The sequence below is a fragment of the Penaeus japonicus genome, unplaced genomic scaffold (genome assembly GCF_977035675.1).
Source record: "Penaeus japonicus unplaced genomic scaffold, GWHDUDI00000001_assembly GWHDUDI00000027, whole genome shotgun sequence".
Lineage (NCBI taxonomy): Eukaryota > Metazoa > Arthropoda > Malacostraca > Decapoda > Penaeidae > Penaeus > Penaeus japonicus.
In genome coordinates this window covers 15,126,799-15,149,298 of record NW_028234429.1, presented here as the reverse complement: position 1 = coordinate 15,149,298, position 22,500 = coordinate 15,126,799, and the positions used below count along the sequence as shown (strand labels likewise).

At 37.1% G+C, this 22,500-nt stretch overlaps 1 protein-coding gene across 1 annotated transcript in view; it reads right to left on the bottom strand.

Annotated features, from left to right (window-relative positions):
• The window catches only part of Upf1 (Upf1 RNA helicase), a 19,460-nt gene extending 5 nt beyond the window's left edge, over window positions 1–19,455 (bottom strand). The window contains exons 1-19 of the mRNA XM_043025837.2: window positions 19,099–19,455; window positions 13,888–13,995; window positions 13,469–13,618; window positions 12,929–13,101; window positions 12,213–12,425; window positions 11,104–11,276; window positions 10,693–10,900; window positions 10,384–10,549; window positions 8,048–8,242; window positions 7,722–7,810; window positions 7,496–7,598; window positions 6,850–6,984; window positions 5,498–5,732; window positions 4,898–5,124; window positions 4,057–4,290; window positions 3,665–3,917; window positions 3,044–3,375; window positions 2,608–2,793; window positions 1–2,148 (exon numbers count right to left, since the gene is read on the bottom strand). The exon at window positions 1–2,148 is cut by the window's left edge and continues 5 nt beyond it. Of these exons, the coding sequence (XP_042881771.2) occupies window positions 2,140–2,148; window positions 2,608–2,793; window positions 3,044–3,375; window positions 3,665–3,917; window positions 4,057–4,290; window positions 4,898–5,124; window positions 5,498–5,732; window positions 6,850–6,984; window positions 7,496–7,598; window positions 7,722–7,810; window positions 8,048–8,242; window positions 10,384–10,549; window positions 10,693–10,900; window positions 11,104–11,276; window positions 12,213–12,425; window positions 12,929–13,101; window positions 13,469–13,618; window positions 13,888–13,995; window positions 19,099–19,302 (3,393 nt within the window). The 5' untranslated portion in view covers window positions 19,303–19,455 and the 3' untranslated portion in view covers window positions 1–2,139. The remainder of the gene's footprint in view (window positions 2,149–2,607; window positions 2,794–3,043; window positions 3,376–3,664; window positions 3,918–4,056; window positions 4,291–4,897; window positions 5,125–5,497; window positions 5,733–6,849; window positions 6,985–7,495; window positions 7,599–7,721; window positions 7,811–8,047; window positions 8,243–10,383; window positions 10,550–10,692; window positions 10,901–11,103; window positions 11,277–12,212; window positions 12,426–12,928; window positions 13,102–13,468; window positions 13,619–13,887; window positions 13,996–19,098) is intronic.
• Window positions 19,456–22,500: the final 3,045 nt, after the last annotated feature.

The window sequence follows — 22,500 nt, the reverse complement described above, 5'->3', positions numbered from 1 at the left end:
TTTACTCATTTATTAGGTGTTGTTACCAATGTAGCCTTGGAAGATTGTTTATTTCTTAAGGCCCAATCATTTCATAAAATAAAAGCTTCAAAATGGGGTGGGGGTATAATCATGTATACCTTAGAGCCACTCAAATTGACAGAAAAAAATAAAAAATAAAAATAAAATGACCTTCCCAATATTCTACAGAATTATGCAAGCCTACTAATATATAACCCTGTTCAACCTTTTTTTTCTTCTTTTCTTTTTTTTTCATACAGGTATATATTAAAGAAAGCCTATTTCAATAATTCAATAACAGTTGTAGCAAAATTTCATCATCTCTAAATACAATACAGCCCTGGTTCAATGATGATATCTCAGCATGGCTTCTTTTAGATGATGAATAAAGTCAATACTGTTAATATGAAACTAAATAATAATCTGCTTCCCTATTCTGTCAAATGGGAGGGACACACTAATAGGCCAGTTAACTTATTTACAAAAACAATACATAAAGAGAAAAACAAAGTCAAAGGACTGGATGGGACCTTTTCTAGGATAAGCAGTCAAGTCTGTTTTCCCCTGTATGCATTGTTATCTGTCAACAGATAACTTTTGTTTCCTGATGTAAAAAAAAAATAAAAATAAAGAAGAATCAATATTTATTATGGTAATAATAATAATAAAAATTCTGCAAGTCCTACCTTTTGTTTTTTTCAATCACATAGCTCTTCAATGAGCTAAAGGTATTTGATGATTATATTTTTAAATTAAATAATAAAAAATAGACCTTATGAACTTGAAATATGGGAAGAGAAAATTTCCATAAATCTTTTGTGATGTTATTTGTAGCAATATATACCAACAAATAATAAGAGAACCTTGATTTCTATGCCATAACAACAAAATTTAAAAATGCCATACATCTTTCTACAGAGGGTGTTCATAATTACTCGTGCATGGCTTGTAAGCTTGTACTCTTGACATTCAAAGATGGCATGATAACTGTATTAACAAATACAATTTTGGCAGTACATGTATGCATTTTTTTATTTATTTATTTTTTAGAAATTTGTACTTGTACTAATTCTATAAGTTCTTGTGTAAAAGTACAGAAAATTACCATATGCTTATTATATTGAACAAAGGATTGCTGTAATATGCAGACACCAACCAAAAATTAACAAAAGAGCATGTTGTCCTCATCACTTTACTGCCACCTGTGAACACAATGTGTGCTCTATCATTACAGTCCAGTTATAGAAATGAAAAGTATATTAAGTACACATACATGTAATCATGGCTGCTAATTTTTTTGTGTATTTTTTGCAAACAACCATATTACTAAAACCAAATACCCATCACATACTGAATCCATGAATGATAAAAACAAGAAAACTTAAACAGAACAAAGAAACAGTGCTGACAAACGTTGTGTAATATCATGGGAGTCTCCCGTTCCTCCTCCACTTAGTGTTTTGCCAGTGGAATGAAGAGGACATGTAGGAGTGTGTGGGCATCGCCACTGTTCAGGACACAGGCAGGTCATGACAGCGAGGCAGTCCTGTGTGGTAGCACTGAGGTCACTTCTCCTGCACCCGCAGGGAGGGGGGGAGGGGCTGGGGCTGGTTGGAAGCTGCTCATCATTGTGCTCTTTTTCTCTCTTTCCTCTCTCTCTCTCTCTCTCTCTTTCTCTCAGGTGCCTACATTTCCTTCTTGTTGACATGAGCAAGTCTCGAGTTGGAGGATCACGGGCTGGGTTGATTTCTATCTTTATGGAGTCACCATCCATAGTGATAGACGGGCCAGATCTGTAGCATGGCCGAAGGATCTCCATACCCGAGAATTGGCTTTATTGGCATATAAGGCACCTTCTATCTTGTCTCACACCTTTGAGAGTAAGCACCTGCCTTGGCTATGTTCATGGGTGCCATAGCAGTCCTGTCGCTGTTGCCTCCTGCATCAGCTTCCACGGCAGGGAGGTCTGCACGTGACTCGACCACACGAGGGGACTGCTTAGGCTGCTGTTCCTTGTGCCACTGCTGCTACTGCTGCTGTGCCTGCTGTGGGTCCCCCTGTGTTGCTCCACGTATGTCTTGCTGCTCTGGTGCGCTGCTTCATCGCCTTTCATGCGCCAGGGGATCTCTCAACTCACCATCAGTACGGCTAGGACAGAGATGTGTAAATGTTTAGTTTTTTCTAAGATGTATAATGATGGATAAGGATGATGATGATAAATCTGTTAGACTTTCTAAAAATTATATCATTTAACCAAATGATGTGCTATAACAAGAGCAATGTTAGCTATATGAACATCAGCCAGTGTGACTAGATTTTTATAAAATATTAATTAATGCCTTTAACACATTCACGCCGGATAACGTGCGGACATGTTTTGTGTTTTTTGAGTCAGATACTGACGACGAGATATTTGGTAAAGGCCATCGCTCGGGATGAGCGAGCAGACAGCCCAGGCTCGCAGCTAGTGCGCCCAAGAATCCCGACCCCCCAAGGCATTAGGCATATGTGTTCGAAAACCCGGCATTGTGACAATTCAAAGCCGGAATTGCCCCGGCGTGAATGGGTTAACAAGCTAAATAAAGAGAAGAGTCCTTCAATGGATACCTGTGAGAAGTGGTGCGTCTGTGATGCTGGAGTGAAGAACGCACGGTCACCCTGGTAGGTGGAGTCCTGGGAGAGGAGTCCATCCGTCTGACTCTGGAACTGGTCTACCATGTACGAGTCCTGGGAGAGCTCTGCCTGTGACAGTCCTCCTTGAGAGAGCCCACTCAGCCCGGGCCCAGACATGCCCTGTACACATGGAAAAAAGTAAATGTTACTGAACAGGTAACATCCTTGTGCAAAATAATAAAACAAGGTACATAAACATTTTTATTCCCCTTAATTACAATGAATGCCAAATTATAGTTCTATCTTTGGAACAATAACGGTTCTCTTGATAAAACAATTAGTCTTAAAATAATCTATCAAATCTTGGATATACAAAATACTATCAAAGACTTTAACTTAAGACCAAGAAATACAGCAATGTGAATGTTACCTGTGAGAGGTGCCCTTGCGTGAGACCTGGCTGTGAGTAGCTTTGTGTGGTTGGGTCTTGGCTGAAGGGTTGAGATAACTGTAGAGCACTAGAGCCACCCATGTTCTTGTTGGGCTTTCTGCCACCAGTTCTGCCACCTCGAGTACCACCTCTTCCTCCACGTGCTTGTGCCAGAGCCTGCTGGTGTTGCTGGTAGAAGCGAGGTGGTACATGAGCCATGTTCATGAACATTCCCACTGGCACAGGCAAGTTGTTTAGCCCAGGCTGGGAGTGGTCAGCAGATATATAATCCAGAGAATCATGAGCTCGGCCGTACATATCATATTGTGGTCCTGTAAGAGATATGAGGTTCAGTTACATACTGCTCAAGATTTTGAGATAAAAGCTACCTTAGCATATTGTTTTATGGGCTTCATTGCATGCAAGTGAAAAGAAAATTTCTAGGAAACAGACTCAACTCAACTCATTGTTAATGTATTCTAGCAACTTCTCAAAAAAAAAGTCCTTGAGGAATATTCTCCAACAATTAACAAATAGCAAAGAATGTAATAAATTCATTATATAGATTGATATGGATATATATGTAATCATACAGATAAATTAAAAAGTTTCTTAGCTTACCTCTGAAACACTGGGAAGGCGGTGGGGCAGAGCCATTGAGTTGACCTGACCTATCATACATGGAGCCTGGAACCATAGCTTCTCGTGCATCATACATAGCCGTGTTCATGAAGTGTGAGCCTGGGTTGGTTGCATTAATCAGTCTCTTGGGTTTGCTGAATTGCATCATGGATTCCTTGAGGTTGTTGAGTGGCCCTTCCACCAAGACCTTCTTTTCCTTGAAATGATGCAGCAAGTGGTTCCACAATCCTTGCTGGGGAATTTGAGGGGAAAAAAATTATGTTTCATCACTCATTTTGGCTATCAGGAGAAAAATGCATTTGGAGAATTCTAGCAATATATTTACTTTGCTGAGATTGAAAATGATAAGCTGCACCAGAAAAATTATTTACCTTAGAGAGTACTTTTGGGTTTCCAACAATAATGATACCATAACGTGCTCGTGTGAGAGCCACATTGAGACGACGAGGATCTGACAAGAACCCAATTCCCTGGTGCTCGTTGGATCGCACACAGGACATGATGATGATGTCCTTCTCTCGGCCCTGGAAAGCATCAACACTCGCTACCTCCAGCCGCTGATATAGCTTCTGGTTGAGAGGTCCCTGGTACTGCATGTACTGAACCTGATACAAAGAAATAGAAGTGTTAGAATCAAGTCACATTCATACTTGATGAGAAGTTATAAAATAGAATAAAACTGTTTGAGGAGCTTGACAAATTAAAGGTTTGCAATATATTTATCTTAAAGAATATTTCAATTATAAATATGAGACACTTTCTCCAGGGAGTGGTCAATTGGTTAGACTGCCAATTTGATCTTGATTTCTGATATCAGAGGTAAAGAACAATTTGTCTGAGTAAATACTGATAGATTAGGAGTTACATTACCAAGATAAGATAAGGATGTGGTAAAGACAGGCAAGTGAGAACCTTGGAACTTTTCTCTAAACAAAAAATTGAAAAACATAGATAAAGATGATGTTCTGTTTCAAGCCTGTCTCAGACAATTGACTCTATATCAGCAACTATATTTCCACTGAGTACAGATAATTGCATTTCTACTGAGTTGCTAGTTCTTGGAGGACAAAATAAAAATAAATAAATAAGGGGACTTTCACTTAGTATCACACCACTTACAATAGATTTCTCAGAAATTGCAGGAAACAATAGTAATCCATCGCACACACAAGAACATGACACTAAAAATGATAACATATATCACCAACTAACCAGGTAGGCTCTCTGGCCTTCATATGGAGTGATGACACCAATCTGTTCTGGCTTGACACCCGAATTGAGGAAGCGTGTGACTAGTTTTTCAACACTAGATGCCTCGGTTCTGTTCAGGTAGGAAGTTCCTGACCCTGCAATTTCCTCCTGGCCTGAGGTCACATAGAAGAACTGTGGCTTGTCTTGCTGGGGCCATGGGAAACTCACGCCTTTCATGGTACGGTCAGCTGTGGAAATGATATGGCTTTGTTATTTCTATTATCTATATTTTACTTCTTTTTTTTTTTTTTTTTTTTTTAGCTTTTACTCTTAGATTTCAGAATTCAAAGATCTGACCTTCAGGCCTGAGAAGCTTTTGAAACTGTGGTCTTAACTGATAATAAACTCATTTCATGTATAATGTTGTTTTTTCATGTCAACTCCACTACATACATTGTGAATCTCAATTAACCCATTCACGCCGGGGCAGTTCCGGCTTTGCGCGGTCGCAATACCAGGGTTCTCGAACGCATAAGCCTAACGCCTCGAGATTCTCGTGAATGGGTTAAAAGTGCCAACAAGAGTATCTATCTCCTTATTCAACCACTTTCTCCAGCTTACCATCAACAACACCATTCTGAAGAGATCCCTCATAGAAGAAGTTAGACGGGAACTGAGCAAGCTGAGGGTGCATGCGGTATTGGACGGTGAGGCGGAAGGGTCGGATGCCCAGGACGACCAGACGCTCGAACAGTGACTGCGAAAGGCCAGCGCGAGAGGCTTTCTTGCACATGACCACAGGCCCAAGCTGGCAGTGATCACCCACCAAAATGACTTGCTTGGCTCCTAACACAACCTGCAAAGTCATTAAAAGAAAAATGAAAATCAGAGAAAGCATGGCCACCATTATTTTCTTTCTCAATTCATGTACTGGAAAATGGTTAGCCAAAGTAAAGTAAAGTAAAGTAAAGTAAAGTAAAGTAAAGTAAAGTAAAGTAAAGTAAAGTAAAGTAAAGTAAAGTAAAGTAAAGTAAAGTAAAAAAAAAAAAAAAAAAAAAAAAAAGACCTAAAATTGGAAAAATTTTATTGCTCTACAATATGCACAATTAAACCTTATAATGAGCCCACTATTTATTAAATGTTGAGCCTCTATCCATGCTCACTGTTAGTTAACCCAGTCATATCAAGGCTTATATCTGCGTATTGCCATTCCCACTGGCTAGATAACAAGCATGCACAGATGCACAGTGACTAAGTATGAGATCTCTCCTAGTGCTATGCTGCCCTGGGCCTTTATGAGTGCTTTTCACTCGCCTGCTTCAGCGGAATAATGATAGGTTTTTGTATTTGTTTACATTATTTTCACAAGTGAATAAATATGTCTCTAAAAATGAAACTCCTATGATTATATACATAAGCAACAATGTAAAACCTAAGTTTTAAGTGACAGATCATGACATGTCAAGACATAATCCAGCGCAAATGAGTTATAACAATTTGGCTTTTTCAATCTCAAATTTAAAGCCAAAATTTCCCTCTAGTGGTTATGTACTAAATAAAGGCCTGAGGCAAGACCAATTATCTTGGTATGCAAAAATTATTGATGGATATGCCAGGTCCCTTCACATTCAGCCCCTCCACTTATAGGATGCACTGTTTGACATAAGGAAATGAATACAAAATTGTAAATACTGCATAAAATGAAAGGGTAATGTAGAGTGAAAACATATGCTTACTGCTGGAGTCAACATTTACATTTTCTGACCTCAAGTGACAATAGGCCTGTATCCAAAAGTTGCCTGCCCACACCATATCACTGGATGCTCACTCTCCCTCTCTCTATCATATCTTAATGTCTTTCTTTCCTCCTTTTCTTTTGTTTTCACAATCTCTTTTTAAAAGCAAAAAGAAAAAACTGCAAAAACCTTTGAGTGTGATTTTTAAGGGTTAAGAAGCATAAAAACAAAACGTACCGGAACCATACACTCCGGCTCAGTGGCCTGCATGGATTCATCAATGAGAATGGAGTGGAACTTCAGTCGTGCCAGTCGAGGATCTCCAGCTCCCACGCAAGTGCAGCATATCACATCTGCTGCTTCCAATAAAGTCTGAGGATACCATCAAAGTTACTGTTAGATTAAAGGCAATACAGTGATTCTATAAATATGACTTAGAACATTATTTGTAGTTTTTCTCTATGAACTTCAATTCAGAGCACACTATTTTGTAAGAGTATTTCCAGAGGATGTCACAATTAGTGGTTTCCTTGGCTAAAAACACTGGTCCTCTTCAAGTGGACTTTGATAGTTCTTTGTGAATTGAAATAAAATATCTATAACAAATTATCACATATTGCAATACTACTTGAAAGGGGCTCAGCTGATCTCCAAACACAATCAAGAGTTTAAAACCAAGTGAAATATTATATCCTTAACCCTATCCCGACGGGCCCAGCGATAAGTGGAAACCCCCTACGCCGGGCCTAAGCAATATTGCATCGGAAACGTCACACTGGTGTGTTGCCCCTTCAACGGGCATTCAGCCATGTCACACGGGTGTGACGCACCATCATCAAAGGGTTAATCAACTCACAGCAAGAATAAAAGACTCAGCACTCACCTTCTCAGCTTGCTTCTTCAACATGCGGAATCGTTTCTCATCTGCTGATGACAGTTCACCGGTTTCTTCTTTCAATTGCTGAAGCTTCTGAAGCTCTCCATTACTGTTAAAAAACATATTTTCATTACAAAACTATGAATAATCTGTAATTCTTTACACAAATGAATTCAAATCATATGTGGATATATCAAGGCATTCCCATGGAGCACCATTACATATTACTCACTCCTCAAGGTTCCGAATCTGGTTGTGTAAGGCCAAGAAAGAAACAGGAGAATCAATGGCCTCACGCGACTTGGCACATAAACGTACAACCTGTCAGGGGGAAAAATGCACATCAGTCTCCATCCATGAAAAACACAAGTTTTGACACCAAATATTTTTAAATTCTCATCAGTATTAGCATTCTACTTTTCAAAGAGAAAAACAAATGAAATCAAGAGATAATTACAACTAGAAATACAACTCATTCTACAGGGACTACTCCATCAACCAGATTCTAAAGAATAACTAAACCTGCATGATCTTGAAGCAATGACTAGACCCCCTTACCTTGAGCCCAGTCTTGTGGATCTTCTCAGTGAGCTGGTCAACAGCGGTGTTGGACGGGGCGCACACCAGGACGGAGCCTCCAGTCTGCTTCACCAACTGGTACACAATGGTTGCGGAGGTAACAGTCTTCCCTGTGCCTGGTGGACCTTGGATCAGGGAAAGAGGGCGCTGCAGGGCGTGCTTCAGTGCATATTGCTGGAAAGATCAAGACAAATACTTGTCATTCTAAGATTGGGAAAAATCTTAACAGCAATATGAAAAAACCCTCTGAATATGGAGCTGTATTCCCATATCTTTATACATACACAGAATCCTATTACAACCTTCACAGAGTTACAAAAACACATTTAATTTTTTTTTTTTTTTTTAATAAAAAATCCACTGATATTCTAAAGTTACTCTTCAAAAGCCACCATCCTAATAACTAGATTAGATACCTACATAAGTGTTGTTGTATCTACAACACACAATAGTTGTAGGTTACATGTTGTGCATGGGTGTCATGACATGCATGACACACAAGTTTATAGCCTGATGATGGGCATCATGTACGTGACAGTAGTCATCATGGTATATTTGATAATAGGGGAGAGTGGGTTGCTGTGTTTCCTTATTACACTATGAGTAATAACTCATGACTGATGATGCCAAAGGCAATTATAATCACTATAATTGCAGTAATATTCACCAATAGGTTTAGTTTAAAATCCTAAACATATGGCACCACACTCTCCTAGGACCAGCAGTAAAGAAAGCCTAGAGGTGCCCATTCACAGTCTTTACCTAGCTCCAGATTCAGAGAGCAACAACATACAAGAAGACGACCTCCCACTCTAAAGTACCAGTGGTGCAGGATATGCAGCCAGAATGAGAAGAGGATGATGACCCAAACCATGTGCCCCCTTTGTGAGTATGGCTGCTTAGTGCTGTTGCACTTTCATTCATAATAATCTAAGGTTTCCTTCCTCTTCCCCATCGCTTCATGTTATTTTCATTAGGGAGAGTGAATTCTTGTCTTTGTTTATGAAAGCATATGTAAAAATATAAAGCTGCTTTATGTTTAACACCAAATATAAAGACCATAAAGTTGATATCAGGTCTATCCTATAATTTAAGTGTTCCAGAACATTGATAAAGCCTGTCAGATGGCATATATAAATCTCACATTTTAAAAAACACAAAAAATGAAATACACAAAAATGACCCTGGTATTATGAGCACAATGGGTCAAGTTGCCTTTATTCCGTCTATATAAAAGGGTTCTAATGTCTCATATCACAATCCTTAATACACCATAGAATAAGACAATATTGTAGGTGACAACCCTACAAATTTTAGAGTACAGAAATACAGAAATCACTACATTATCCAACACATTACCAGATATGTTAGTATGTCATCGCTATTTTCGTCTGAGGTGGAATAACAAAAATATACAGGTAAAGTATAAAGTGCTTAGCTTGAAGTTGATTTCACATCCAACACAATTGTATTTTGCATTGTGGAATTCTTTATACTCATTCATAATGTTTTCTACATATGCTACCTATACTGAAAGATAAGAGAAATATTCTTACATGCCTTTTCTGTCATAAACCAAATAATAATCAAAGAAAGTGATATTGATTCACATAATAGATACATGGAGGTCACCAACTCACCTAATCACCACCAGAAACATCATACATGACAAAGATATAAATAAATAACCATATATGAAACATAATGCAATACATGGAAACATTACCGAATAAGTTGTGATAATAATAAGGAATGGATAAAAGAAAAAAAAATCACCACAGAAAATACTGACTTCAAATAACTATGTATGGAAGTATATCATTCTTTCAGGAGTGCCTTACACCAACTACTTTAGAAGCTGGCAATTCTCAACATTAATTACTTTCAAATATTCAATTCCTTATATAATAGCTTGCCATAATCTAAATAACACGTCAAAGAAAACTAAGGAGATCATATGCTTACCTGATTATTAGTCCAATACAATGTTTCAGTTTTATTACATTTCAATCCAAAACCTTAAAATCTTCGCACATCCTTGCCATCTACTTGTCAAACCAACAACTACATTTTGAGACTTAGTTCAATATACATCCCTTGTCTCTTGCCCAATTCTCAAATCAACTGGGTATGGTGCTTCCCCTTTTTGCATCATACTTACTTTAATTTAGATACTTTAATAACCATTAGTTTAATACATTATATTAAATCTTTGTGTCCCCAAGCTGCACATTAAGAATTCTCTAACAACTTTACCAAATTCTGAACAATTCTCTTACAAAGTTAAAAAGAAAAATGAGAACAAATCTATTTACCTGAGAGTTGTTAAGTGTTGGCAGATTGGGAGCTGAAAGTTGCTTGGGAAGGTAGATGTGACGGAAGAGGAGCTCGTCAACTTCTACGTGTCCCAGGAGGCGGTGGTAGATGTATGGAGACACTGAGGAATCGTCGACAGCAAACTTTCGCAGAGCAGCTTGCATTCTGTTTTTAAAAAGCGAGGAGAGAATTTGCATTAGACAAAATAACAGATGAATATCAAAGCTAAGATATGATACAAAGAGAGAGACAGGATTTCTCAGAAGACAATTCAATTTTTTATAATTCAAATTACCAAAACAACTTACCTGTCGAAGCTCGTTGACTTCCATACAAAGTCAACAACAAATTTGTCCCTGCAGTCAGTTGGCACTCCGACATTGGACTTGAGCTCAATCCCTACTTCTTCACCAAAGTTGTCAGGGATCTTGATGACGTGTCCCACCCCAGACCAAGGCTTGTGCAGGTCCCCGAGATATCTCAATCGCAGCTCATCTCCATGCATCAAGCGCATGTCTGGGTGTGATGCAAGAGAATTTAATATTCAACAATGCATGTTATTACCTAATGTCAACTTAAATTCTAAAGAAAAAATATGATAAAGGAAGTGAGATTGAGCTGAGAAGAAAAGTTCTGAAAAAAAAAGTAGATCACTTTTTTTAACAGAAACCTTTTTTTTACCCATTCTCTTCTATCTTTAACTCATTTAATACACTCACCTCCATCAGTCTTGGCCAAGGTGAAGTATGCACAGATCTTCTTGTTAAGGCCAATGTCCCAGCGAACTTCGATCTTGTCCTGTGTCTGTGACTCCTTCAACTTCTTGTCGTAGTCAGCCTCCAACTTCACCAGTGGCCCAAAGATATTCTGGTACTGAAATCCATCCTCGTACCTGTGTTGGGTCAAATCAGAAATTATAACAACATAATGAAAATCAAGCTTCACTGTCTTCTAGAAAATGTTAAAGAACTTCAATTAATTTAAACACATTTTCTTTTACATAAGTTATTTCGTACTTCATGGTACTGAATATCTATCATTCGTGAACAGATTAGCACATTACCATATATGAATCAAAGAATATATATAGTATTAATTGTAGCAAGAAAATAGTTTTCTGATATGCAGGAGCCATTCCCTTTTTCAGTTCTAAGGTTCATTCTTTTCCCAGAATAATTAAAAATAAACCTTTTAAATATTATAGATGTATATTTCAATTTGACACCCGTGACTGTCAGTGGTTGGACCCAAGTTATAGTTTTTAACATTACAATATTCTATAAAATATAAATACTAAGCTAAAATATGAATTTACAATGTAGTTCAGAAATAATTCAGAACAGCACAACACAAAACGGTTGAATTGGGGAATAAGTTTGCAACTCTATGTCCCTATTTCTATACAATGATAAGGGACAAAGCATCTTCAAAGCATGCTTTGATAACTAGATCATCAAGCCTAGAATTAATGAACACTATAATATCCTAAATTAACTTTTATCTTCATCATCTCTGGAATTATACTAAATTACTATAACTGAATCATCCATACTGTTTAACTGCTCAGACAATATACATATAAATATTGTATTGTACAATAAATTCCATAGACACTGACTGAATATTACATATTCAGTAAAAAAAAAAAAAAAAAAAAAAAAAAAAAAAAAAAAAAAGGAATTTTTCTAAAAATCAAAATCACCTATATAGTTCCTATGACTTAAATCTACCTAATTACATGATTCAAATATTTAATTTGAGAACCTGCCAACCCTAAAAATTAAATACAACACAAACAGAAGAGAGAGAGATAAAATACTCCACTTACCTAAGGCAGACTTGCTGGGGTTCTTCATCCACACCGGGTCTCTCAAGGTCATCAAAAGTGGCTGAAGCATTCTCCTTCCATAGTTCTTCTAGCTTGTTGATCTGCTGCGCTGTGATCTGACGCGCACGCAGCTGCTCGGCTTCAGAAGGAACACGGACCAGCCATGGAAGAAGAGCTCTGTCACTGATGAGTGGCTTCCACTGTTCAGGATCCCTGATTGAAGTAACATAAACCGTAAACATAGATATCTATCATTCTGAAGTAATGTCATTTCATTAAATAATGCAGTATGGCATGTACAGCTTTCATTTCGTTTTTTACATTTCAAGATAAAAGAATAAAACAAATGTCCTCATATCAAGATAAAAAACTGTATCATGACCCTTGTAAATAAACTGCCTAAGTAACTGCCTAATTAAATGCTTTGTGTGACACCTATTGTTATAGCTTCCCATGTCTTATCTTGGGTCTGAAATTTGCCTCAAGGTTTCTGCCTATATCACAAGCTGCCTAAATTAGTTTATTTCATTTTCATTTAAATAAATAGAGAGTTTCACATGAAAAAAAGTGTTTTTGTCTATCAAAACATTAAAACACAGAATTAATATGAAAATTGAGAAAATGAAATGCCGCCGTCCCATAAAAAAAATTAGTAATGACTTGGCCAATTTGTTTATGAAGGAGAAATTATCCCAATTATGCAGTTATGCCCTTACCAATTCATGTCCCTCAGAGAGCTCTGTGCTGCACAGGGTTGGCGGCACAACAGCACCACCACAGACTCTGCCTTGGCGGGGATGAAGCCAAGGACAAACACATTTTTGACGGCACAAGCATAGCATTCCAGCACCGTGTCTCGCACCAACCCATCCTTGTGCAGGCTAACCTCCTGTAAACAAAGGAATTAATAACATCAATATAAGTTCCAGGCCAAAGCAGGTCAAGCTGGATGATGCATATCTGTGAAAATCTATACAAATCTACTAAAAGGCTGAATAACCTTCTAATTGCAGCACCTACATCATGAAAGCATTTCTCTATCCAGGATTTTATTTTTAGATGAAGGAAGGAAAGGAAGGAAGGGAGGGAGGGAGGGAGGGAGGGAGGGAGGGAGGGAGGGAGGGAGGGAGGGAGGGAGGGAGGGAGGGAGGGAGGGAGGGAGGGAGGGAGGGAGGGAGGGAGGGAGGGAGGGAGGGAGAGGGAGAGAGGGAGGGAGGGAGGGAGGGAGAGAGGGAGGGAGGAACCCCACTGCTTACCTTGTGTTTGGCCCTGACCAGATGGTTGATGATGTGGGAGCCTGATGTATTTCCCCGTCCATTGCAGAACCACTTGTGGCACACGTTGCACATGACCACCGAAGCCGGGTCGTGGATCCCGCAGTACCGGCAGGCCCATTCTGGCAGCTCCTGATATTTAGATAATGATATATTTTTATTTTTTCAGTGCTGTCATACACTAATATACCTATAAATACACAACTTTTATTTCTATCAATAAACTATTTTTTTAATTCTAAGTTACTTTAAGTCTAGTGATGGCAAAGAGAGAACTGACTTTTGATAAAGCCAGATAACCTTAAATGGTTTAGTAATGATAAAAATGGAGGAAGATACTACCTCCTAATTTCACGTAAAAATAACGAGCAAAAAGAGAGAAATAAAATCCAACACTAAACCTTGGTATAAAAAGCCGATTCTTCCTCCTCCTCCTCAAACTGCAGGTCTGCAACCGCCTCTGTAACTTTCTCTAGCTGTGACTCGACTACATCTCCATTCACCGTCACCTGCAAAGGGGGGAAAAAAAAAGACTCAAAAACTCAGATCCATCTTCTGGAGTAGAAATACTTTCATCATCCAACATTCTTCCGATGTTATTTTAAATTTCACTCAATTTGGAAAAAAAAATCATGATAATAGAAAAAAGTCATTTGAAAAAAATTAAAACAATAATGAAAGATAACATGATAAAACAACTGAATATGTAAAAAAAAACAATCAGATAATCAGGATTAAGAAAATTGAGAAATTTTAGAATCACAAATCATTTAGAAATAATTGAACTTCACAGCTAACAAAAGTGGAACAAGTGTAACCAAGACAAAAATAATATAATTCTCCAAAGGTGAAATTTTCTTCTCTTCCCATGTTAAAGTAATGGAAAAACTGAAAGATGTAGCAGCTTAAATAATTTACTTTTTGTCAGCAATTTTACAAAATTTGCTGATTTTCTTAAACATTATTCATTAACCCTTTCCCAACGGGGCACGCGCTACGCGAAAACCCCTATGCCGGGCCATTGCAATATTGCATTGGAAACGTCACACTGGCATAACGCCCCACCATCGAGAATTTTGCTTTGTCACAAGGGTGTGACGCACCGTCGTCATAGGGTTAACCCTTAGATAATGCAGAGATTTCTCTTGCCCCAGCTGCATTTAGGGTATGATTTTTTTGGGTATCATTAAATCCAATTTTGGTCTTTGGTATTTCCAGAGCTTGAATTTACCTTACAGAAAATGTATATTCAATTTCATATATCAAATACAGAATGAACAGTTGTGGACTAAAGTTGAAAAATATATCTCAATTATCAGTTACCACTAAAATATGGGAATGAGCATCTCTGACTATAAAATATGCAAATACTACACAAATAAAGCAAGGAAACGAACCTGTTTCCATGCATAAATAGTAAGAAGACAGTAATATACCCTGAGGCAAAGTGAAACAGAGGCCAGGGGAGAAGAAAAATGCAAGTCAATACCCAAATTACTACTTCACACTCACTAGGTTTCATCAAGATTAAGACCATGTGTCTGATTTCCTCTTTTTCCATAAGGGCACTGATTAGGAATTAATCTAGTTTTGGCCGAGTCAAAAAATAAAAATGGAGGTCCAGTCATCATTCACTCACAATATCAGCAATTTTTCCTCCTCTTCACTTTCAACAATTAATCAAGAAAAAAAAAAAAAAAACATTTGCCAGAATAAAGTAAATGTGCCCTAGAACCTTCCCAACTAATGGAGGCACCCACACTTCTGGCTTCCCTCACTGGTGAAGCGTGTGTCAAAAATAATCTTGCCCAATAGTGACATTTGCCACCTTCTACATGTGATTTGTGATGGCAAGACATTTTTAGTTAAAAAAGCTTAGAGTGAGGTTCTTGACTATTGATTATATTTTGAGCTAAAATGTAAGCTACTTCTCAATCCAAAGTAGAAGTTTGCAAAATACGTACATTACAAGCATATAAATTACTGGAAAATAAATAATTGTATTTCCCAGATAATTTATTCACAACTACTTCACCCAAAATGTTTATTGAAAAGAACTACTTGGTTTATCATAGAGATTATTCTATAAGTGGATTAATTACTGGTAGCACATTGGCAAATACAAAGCACTACCACATCAAGTTTGGTAAAGTGGCTGAAGTGGAAAAGACTGGACTTAATAATCATGCAAAGATATAAGAATAATTTGGCAGTTAATAGCACTGGATGGCAATTGATATATATGGGGAGTTCTTGAAACATCTCTTAAAATATAAATTCTAATATCAAAAATGGATGTAATATAGATAAATTCATTTTCAGAAATGGCAGTATTTGCCAAAATACTTGGGATGCTTGTAAATGAAAATCATCCATTTAGCTGCACTTGTAGTGATGCATATGACAGGGATAATGTATCATCCCTGCCTGCACTACTGTGCTACTGCACAAGCAGAGAACAAAGCCTCACTCAATATCCCTTGAATATTCATATTCTCATGTAATAAAAATATCTGTGTGAGCCTTTTGTGGAGATTTCAGTGAAAACAAATATGCCTTACAAGTAATTATCTAAATCACTACAACAAAAAAAGGATACTTGCTATCGTTTTCAAAGATTCACTATCTTCATGGTAAAGAATAACTTGCCTTGCTTGAACATGCAGGGTAATCTATAAAAATGCAATTGCAATAATCAAAGAACAGCTGGTTGTAGTTCTTAAAAACATAACTATGACCAAGTTAAGATTTTTTCCAACTGAAAGTATCATCTTCACCCAGAGATATGCCTGAATATGACATCATTTTCCCTCTAGCAGAGCAATGAACAACCAACATCATTATACATGTGTAGCCATAGTAAATTTTTTCTATAGAAGACTTTGCTCAATTTTCCAGGTTGTTTAAGCAATTACATCTAGCAAATTTGCTCATCAACAGGTTTCTAGGTTAAGAGTCTACAATTGGTTAACTGAGTCTTTCTCAAAATATATGAACATTTTCTCATCATATAATAAGAATTATACAGAAACCCTTTTTCTTTGGCAATATTCTCTAGTTTGGAAGGAAATGATACTCTAAACAATAGACTAAAAGTAAGGCTATATCTAACTCACATGACAACACGCACTGCTTAACCAAATTTATCATAATTCCATGTAAATACTCCGGTATACAGAAAATATTTACAAGACTTTCAAGCTGCCACTTCTCATATTGCTCTAAGAAGTGTTCAAATGTCTTTGTAGGACAGGGTTGCCAGCCAGAAAAAAAAAAATAATAATAATAATAGCAAAAACAAACATACAAGTGCACAATAAACACACACTCACACTCACACTCACACTCTCACTCTCACTCTCACTCTCACTCTCACTCTCACTCTCACTCTCACTCTCACTCTCACTCTCACTCTCACTCTCACTCTCACTCTCACTCTCACTCTCACTCTCACATCACTCACTCTCACTCACACACTCACACTCACACTCACACTCACACTCATACTCACACTCATACTCATACTCATACTCACTCTCACACTCACTCTCACACTCACACTCACACTCACACTCACACTCACACTCACTCTCACTCTCACTCTCACTCTCACTCTCACACTCACACTCACACTCACACTCACACTCTCACTCTCACTCTCACACTCTCACTCTCACTCTCACTCTCACTCACACTCACTCTTACTCTTCCTCTCACACACCCACTCACTCACTCATCCAAACACATATATCAACAAAGCCAATAAAATCAAGGTTGCAGATGCTGATGCCTTTTACATAGTAGCAGACAAACTGTTCGCCAATCTCTATACTTTTCTCTCTTATCTCATTATTTCCCAACTACACAGACTTCATGCCTTCTCCACCTATCAAGATGGAAACTGTTGCTAAGGAGAACTTAGAATCCTCTTAAGCCTCCAGCAACAGATCTAAGCCATATATAAATGATAATAAGTGGCATAATTCTTCCCATAAATAGGTACACATCTCTTTCCTAACATAACCTCATCTAAACTAAAATAGCCTTGCTTAATCTAAACAATCCAAGCCTTATGTTAAGCTCAAAATAAGACAAAACGTTCTTCAACAACATAGATTGGCAGAATAGGAGTATCAGCTCGCCCTCATTCTTGCCATTTGGCTTGAGCAAATATCAAACTTCAGAAAAAAAAAACTTCCCTCTCATCTTGGTTTACATCATCAGTGAAGTTTAAGGTTCAAAGTTCTTATGTTAAATAATGACGTAAAAGAGAATGATTACAGTGAGGCACGTAAAAATTTGATTTAAATAAACTATAACAAATCTGAAGTAAGTACAAATTAAGCCAAAACTTGCTAACCACTAGACTTTTCTGCCCTGGTATAATTAGAAGTGTCAATGACAGTAATATCTGACAATCTTTATCATCATTACTTGTTACAATTATCAGAAACATTAAATGGTCACATCAGTGTTGGTATCTGACATGGCTTTGACATGGTAGGTCCAGAGGGGAAATAATATATTGGCTACGTTCAACTTTAATGTTAAAGTTATGGCTTCGATTATGATGTACAAAATACCAAAGAAACATTGAGAGGAGGGATGTCCAGTTGGGGTACACCTTGCCATGACAATCTCTCTAGTACCTCAAATATGTAACATGGTTCAGGCCTTTCAACTTCCCACTCTGGTTCGCTTTTTGATTATCTACTGGGAGTGATTTCACCAATATTTTCCCTCCAACCTGATACCCCAGAGACCCAGGAGTGTCAAAAGCTGGATAAACAGGGACTTAGTCTCAGATGGGTGCGGTCATAGATCCCATAACGTCACATACAAGCTTTTCTTTTGATATCACATTTCCTAGCTGGTTATGATTTCAACCTTATTTTAACTATTAATTGGCCTTGGAGGTGTCTGGTGAATTAACCTACATAGTTATTCGAGTTGCAAGACAAGTTCCCACTGACTGGCTGGCATTAAATAAGCTTGGCACACCTAAGGAATAGCTTTTCATCACATGTCTGTTGAAGTAACAGTTAATTTCAAAGTAGCTATTCAGCCTTTTATAATTGTCATTAATTGGACCACCTCATGAAGTGCTATTGCCTTCACTCTTCACCAGCCATCAAAGGCCAACAAACCGCCTTAAGATTAATTCTGGCAAGAGATATCTTGGCGAGGTTCTTCGGTTGACAGCAATTTACTATGGGAGTCGAGAAGATCTATTTTCCTAGAACAGACATGTTGGAGGTTTATGGCCTTTGCTGAGGCACGGCCTAAGAATCGTCGCAGATACATTTTTAAATTTCTGATAGTGCCGTTGATTTTCACTTGTCCATAACAATTTACATAGCAATGAGTGTCATTTTGATTCCTAAGTATCGGAGCAAAGTTTATTTTCGTGGCTTCAGGAGGTCCTATTCTGAACTCTTACTGAGAAAGGCTATGTATATAAAGGAACAAAATAAAGATGAACAGTTAATACTAAAAGGACAATATATAATAAAAAATAAAAAAATCCACGAGAGACAAAAACGAAACAGAAAAAAGGCAGATGATGACAACAGAAACGAAAAACGAAGCCCACTTCTCCCAGCTGCCATTACCTGACTCTGCGACGCCTGAGTCTTATCCAAATCGGCCTGCGTGTGAGTCTGAGTCTGGGTCTGAGTCTGAGTCTGAGTCTGGCTGCCGAGGGTGAGGTTGAACTCGTACTCGGAGCCTTGGGTATCGGCCCCGAGGAGATCCGCCTCTTCGGTGTCGTAGAAGGTCAGACTTTGAGAACTCGGGCCGTACGCGTCCACGCTCATCTCGTCCTTGACCTCGTGGAAATTCCGTGGAGTTGACTGGTAGTTGAGTAATTTGACGAATTTCAACTCTTCTTCCGTTCGAATGTTTCTTCCCGAAGAACCATGTCGGGAACCATGATAGCGAATAGATGGGGGAAACCCTGAGCCGGGAAACCTGGTGGGTGACAAAAGAGCATCGCTATAAGGGAATTAATGGGGATTCGATGGTCTTGAGTCGCGTGTGGGTCGGGAGTTATAGACGACTTGATCCTATATGTTGTGGAGTTCTTGGTCATGGCTCACACGTCACCCATGCACCTAAAATCGCAATAGAAATTTTATTTTATTTTGATATTACTTACAATGTTCTTTAATTTGAACTTTAAATGACAGTAATGCCGAAAATGACATACGTTTGATCGCTTGACTTTAATTCTATCCCGTTATGACACTGTCAGTGGGAGAGAAACGCAAATGCATGTTCATATTTTGCAACACTGAAAATGCGTACATAAAGATGACTAACTCATGTACACATTATTCTCCTCATGTACGTGTGTGTCTGTGTGTCTGTTAGTTTCATGTATGTGTATGCATGTGTCTCTTTTCTCTTCATTCACGTGTGTGCCTGTGTTTGTTTTTCTCGAGCACATGTGTGTGTATAACTGTGTGCAAAATGTGTGTATAAAAGTGTGCCTGCTTTATGTGCATTTGTGAATGGGTGTCTTTTCACTTCATGTACATGCATATGTGTTTAAGTTAACTGTTTTTACGTGTGTCTATGTGTGTCTTTTCATCTAAGTCAACATAGGTCTGATAACTAGTCAAGGTGTGTGTGTGTGTTTATGTGTGGAGTTGGTTCACTTAATCCACATGGGTTTTCTGTCTGTTTGCTTTATTCCCTTTATGAATATCTGTTCACTTATTCCATGTGCATATGTGTTTGTTAATTTAACCCATGTATGTGTGGCTGTTTCTTTATTCACTTACTCTAAGCGTGTTTCTGTCTGTTAATTTCATCCAAGTGTGTGTCTACGTCTGTTAACTTCATTCACGTGTGACTATGTCTGCCAATTTCATCCATGTGTGTTTTTTAAACTCCATTCACGTTTGTATTTCTTTCTTTGTGTTAGTGTTGGCAAATTTCAACCAAATGTGTGTCTATCTGTATCTATTTATTGAATGTATTTGTATTTATCAGTTTCATTCACAAGTGTCCAAACCCACCAACTTCATTCACGTGTTTTTGTCTGTTAACTTCATTCACGTATCCTTTTATGAGTCTCCCCTTATTCCAAACGATTTAGAACTCATTCACCTTATTAATTCGCCCTTACCTTCTCATACACTTGCATGTATATGTTTCTGTGTGTGTGTCTACTAACTTCATTTACTTGTGTGTTTGTTCAAGAAAGCTGATCAATACCGATTCCCTTGTTAGTGAGAGTGTGAACGTATTCACTGCGTATTTAACTATAAATAGCTGGACGTCATTTCCTACATTAGTGACAAAACAGATATAGATTACGCGCATTATCGGGAAATATTTTTTCCTCTTTTTACATGATTATGTTTGAAACTTCTAGTTGTATAATGATGAGGAAGTTAATAATGATACTGAACACAAGATCGTGAGATAATTAGAAATAACGATAGATGGTGAATAATCATTATGGCGATGATTTTGAGGATAGATATAATTATGATCATAAAAAATCTTATCATCATTATCAATGTAATGGTGATGCCGATGATAATAGTAATAATAATGGTAATGATAATGATGATTATATGGTCATAATGATAATGATAATAGTAATATAGTTATTATGATACAAGCAACAATAGTCACAATAAAAATAACAATAACAATTATGCTTATAACAACAGTAGCAACACTGCTAGGACCATAATTATCATAATGACTAATGACAGTAATAATCATATTTATAGTAATGATAATGATGATAATGTTATTAACAACAATCATGATGATAATGATAACAATTCGAACAATAACAAAGATATAGATATTGATGATGATGAAAGTAATTTAAGCATTGAATATATCAAAACAAACAATATATATGAATTTTATGTTTATGTTAATAATGATACTTATAACAAAAAAAATAAAAATAATGACGAATGCATGGTTGCACACACACACACATATATATATGTAAATATATATATATATATATATATATATATATATATATATATATATATATATCATAGCGTAGATAACAACAATGATGAAAACAGTTATGATAATGATTAACGCAAAACAATAATTAAAATGATAACAATAAAAATGAAATTGATCACAAAACCAGTAATGAGATTAAAAAAAACAACAAGAAATAGATGAAGAACGAATACGATATTAGACAAAACAGCAATTCCTCGAACCCCGATCTCTAATTGACTGGAGGCATGACGTCATCAGCATGTAGTTGTTTTCACCGCACTGGCGCAACGTATCATTATTGTTATTATCATTATGGTTATGAGAATTGCATTCACTATATGATTAATAACAACAGTAGTGATAATGACAATGGTATCACCATACTAAGAATAGCAAGAATACAAATCACATGTACCATTGAAATAGTACCATTGCTAGCTGCAAAGTAACAGTGAAAATAATGATGATTATAATGAAAACAATAATGATAATGGTGATAGTGTGATTCCAGTAATAGTGGCATCACTTGCTGTAGTAATGATGATAATAACATAGTTGATTGTAATGTTTATGCTGATAGTAATAATGATAATAGATATTGATAATGCTAATCAACATATGACGGTAATATGAATAAGGACAATGATAATAGTATTAGTAATAATAAAAGTTATGATAATAATGAAAGAACAGTCGTTATTGCTGATATAATTTTCATCATTATTACACTTCTAATTAAGACCTGTCATCATTGCTGAACAGACTGTCGTTGTCATTATAACAAACATCATAATTACACCAAGAAAAGACATGGTATTTCTTATCAAACATTATGAAAAGAAAATCAGAATTAAGAGGAAAGAACAGAAGAGGAATCAAGCGTCATGGATGATAACAAGCGGAAGAAAGTAATCAAGAACAAGTAAGGAAGTGGGAATGGAAAAAAAAAAATAAAAGAAAGAGGGAATGAAAGAGGGAAATAAATAAGAGGATAAAGATATGAGAAATTATTAGCCTCAGGAAGC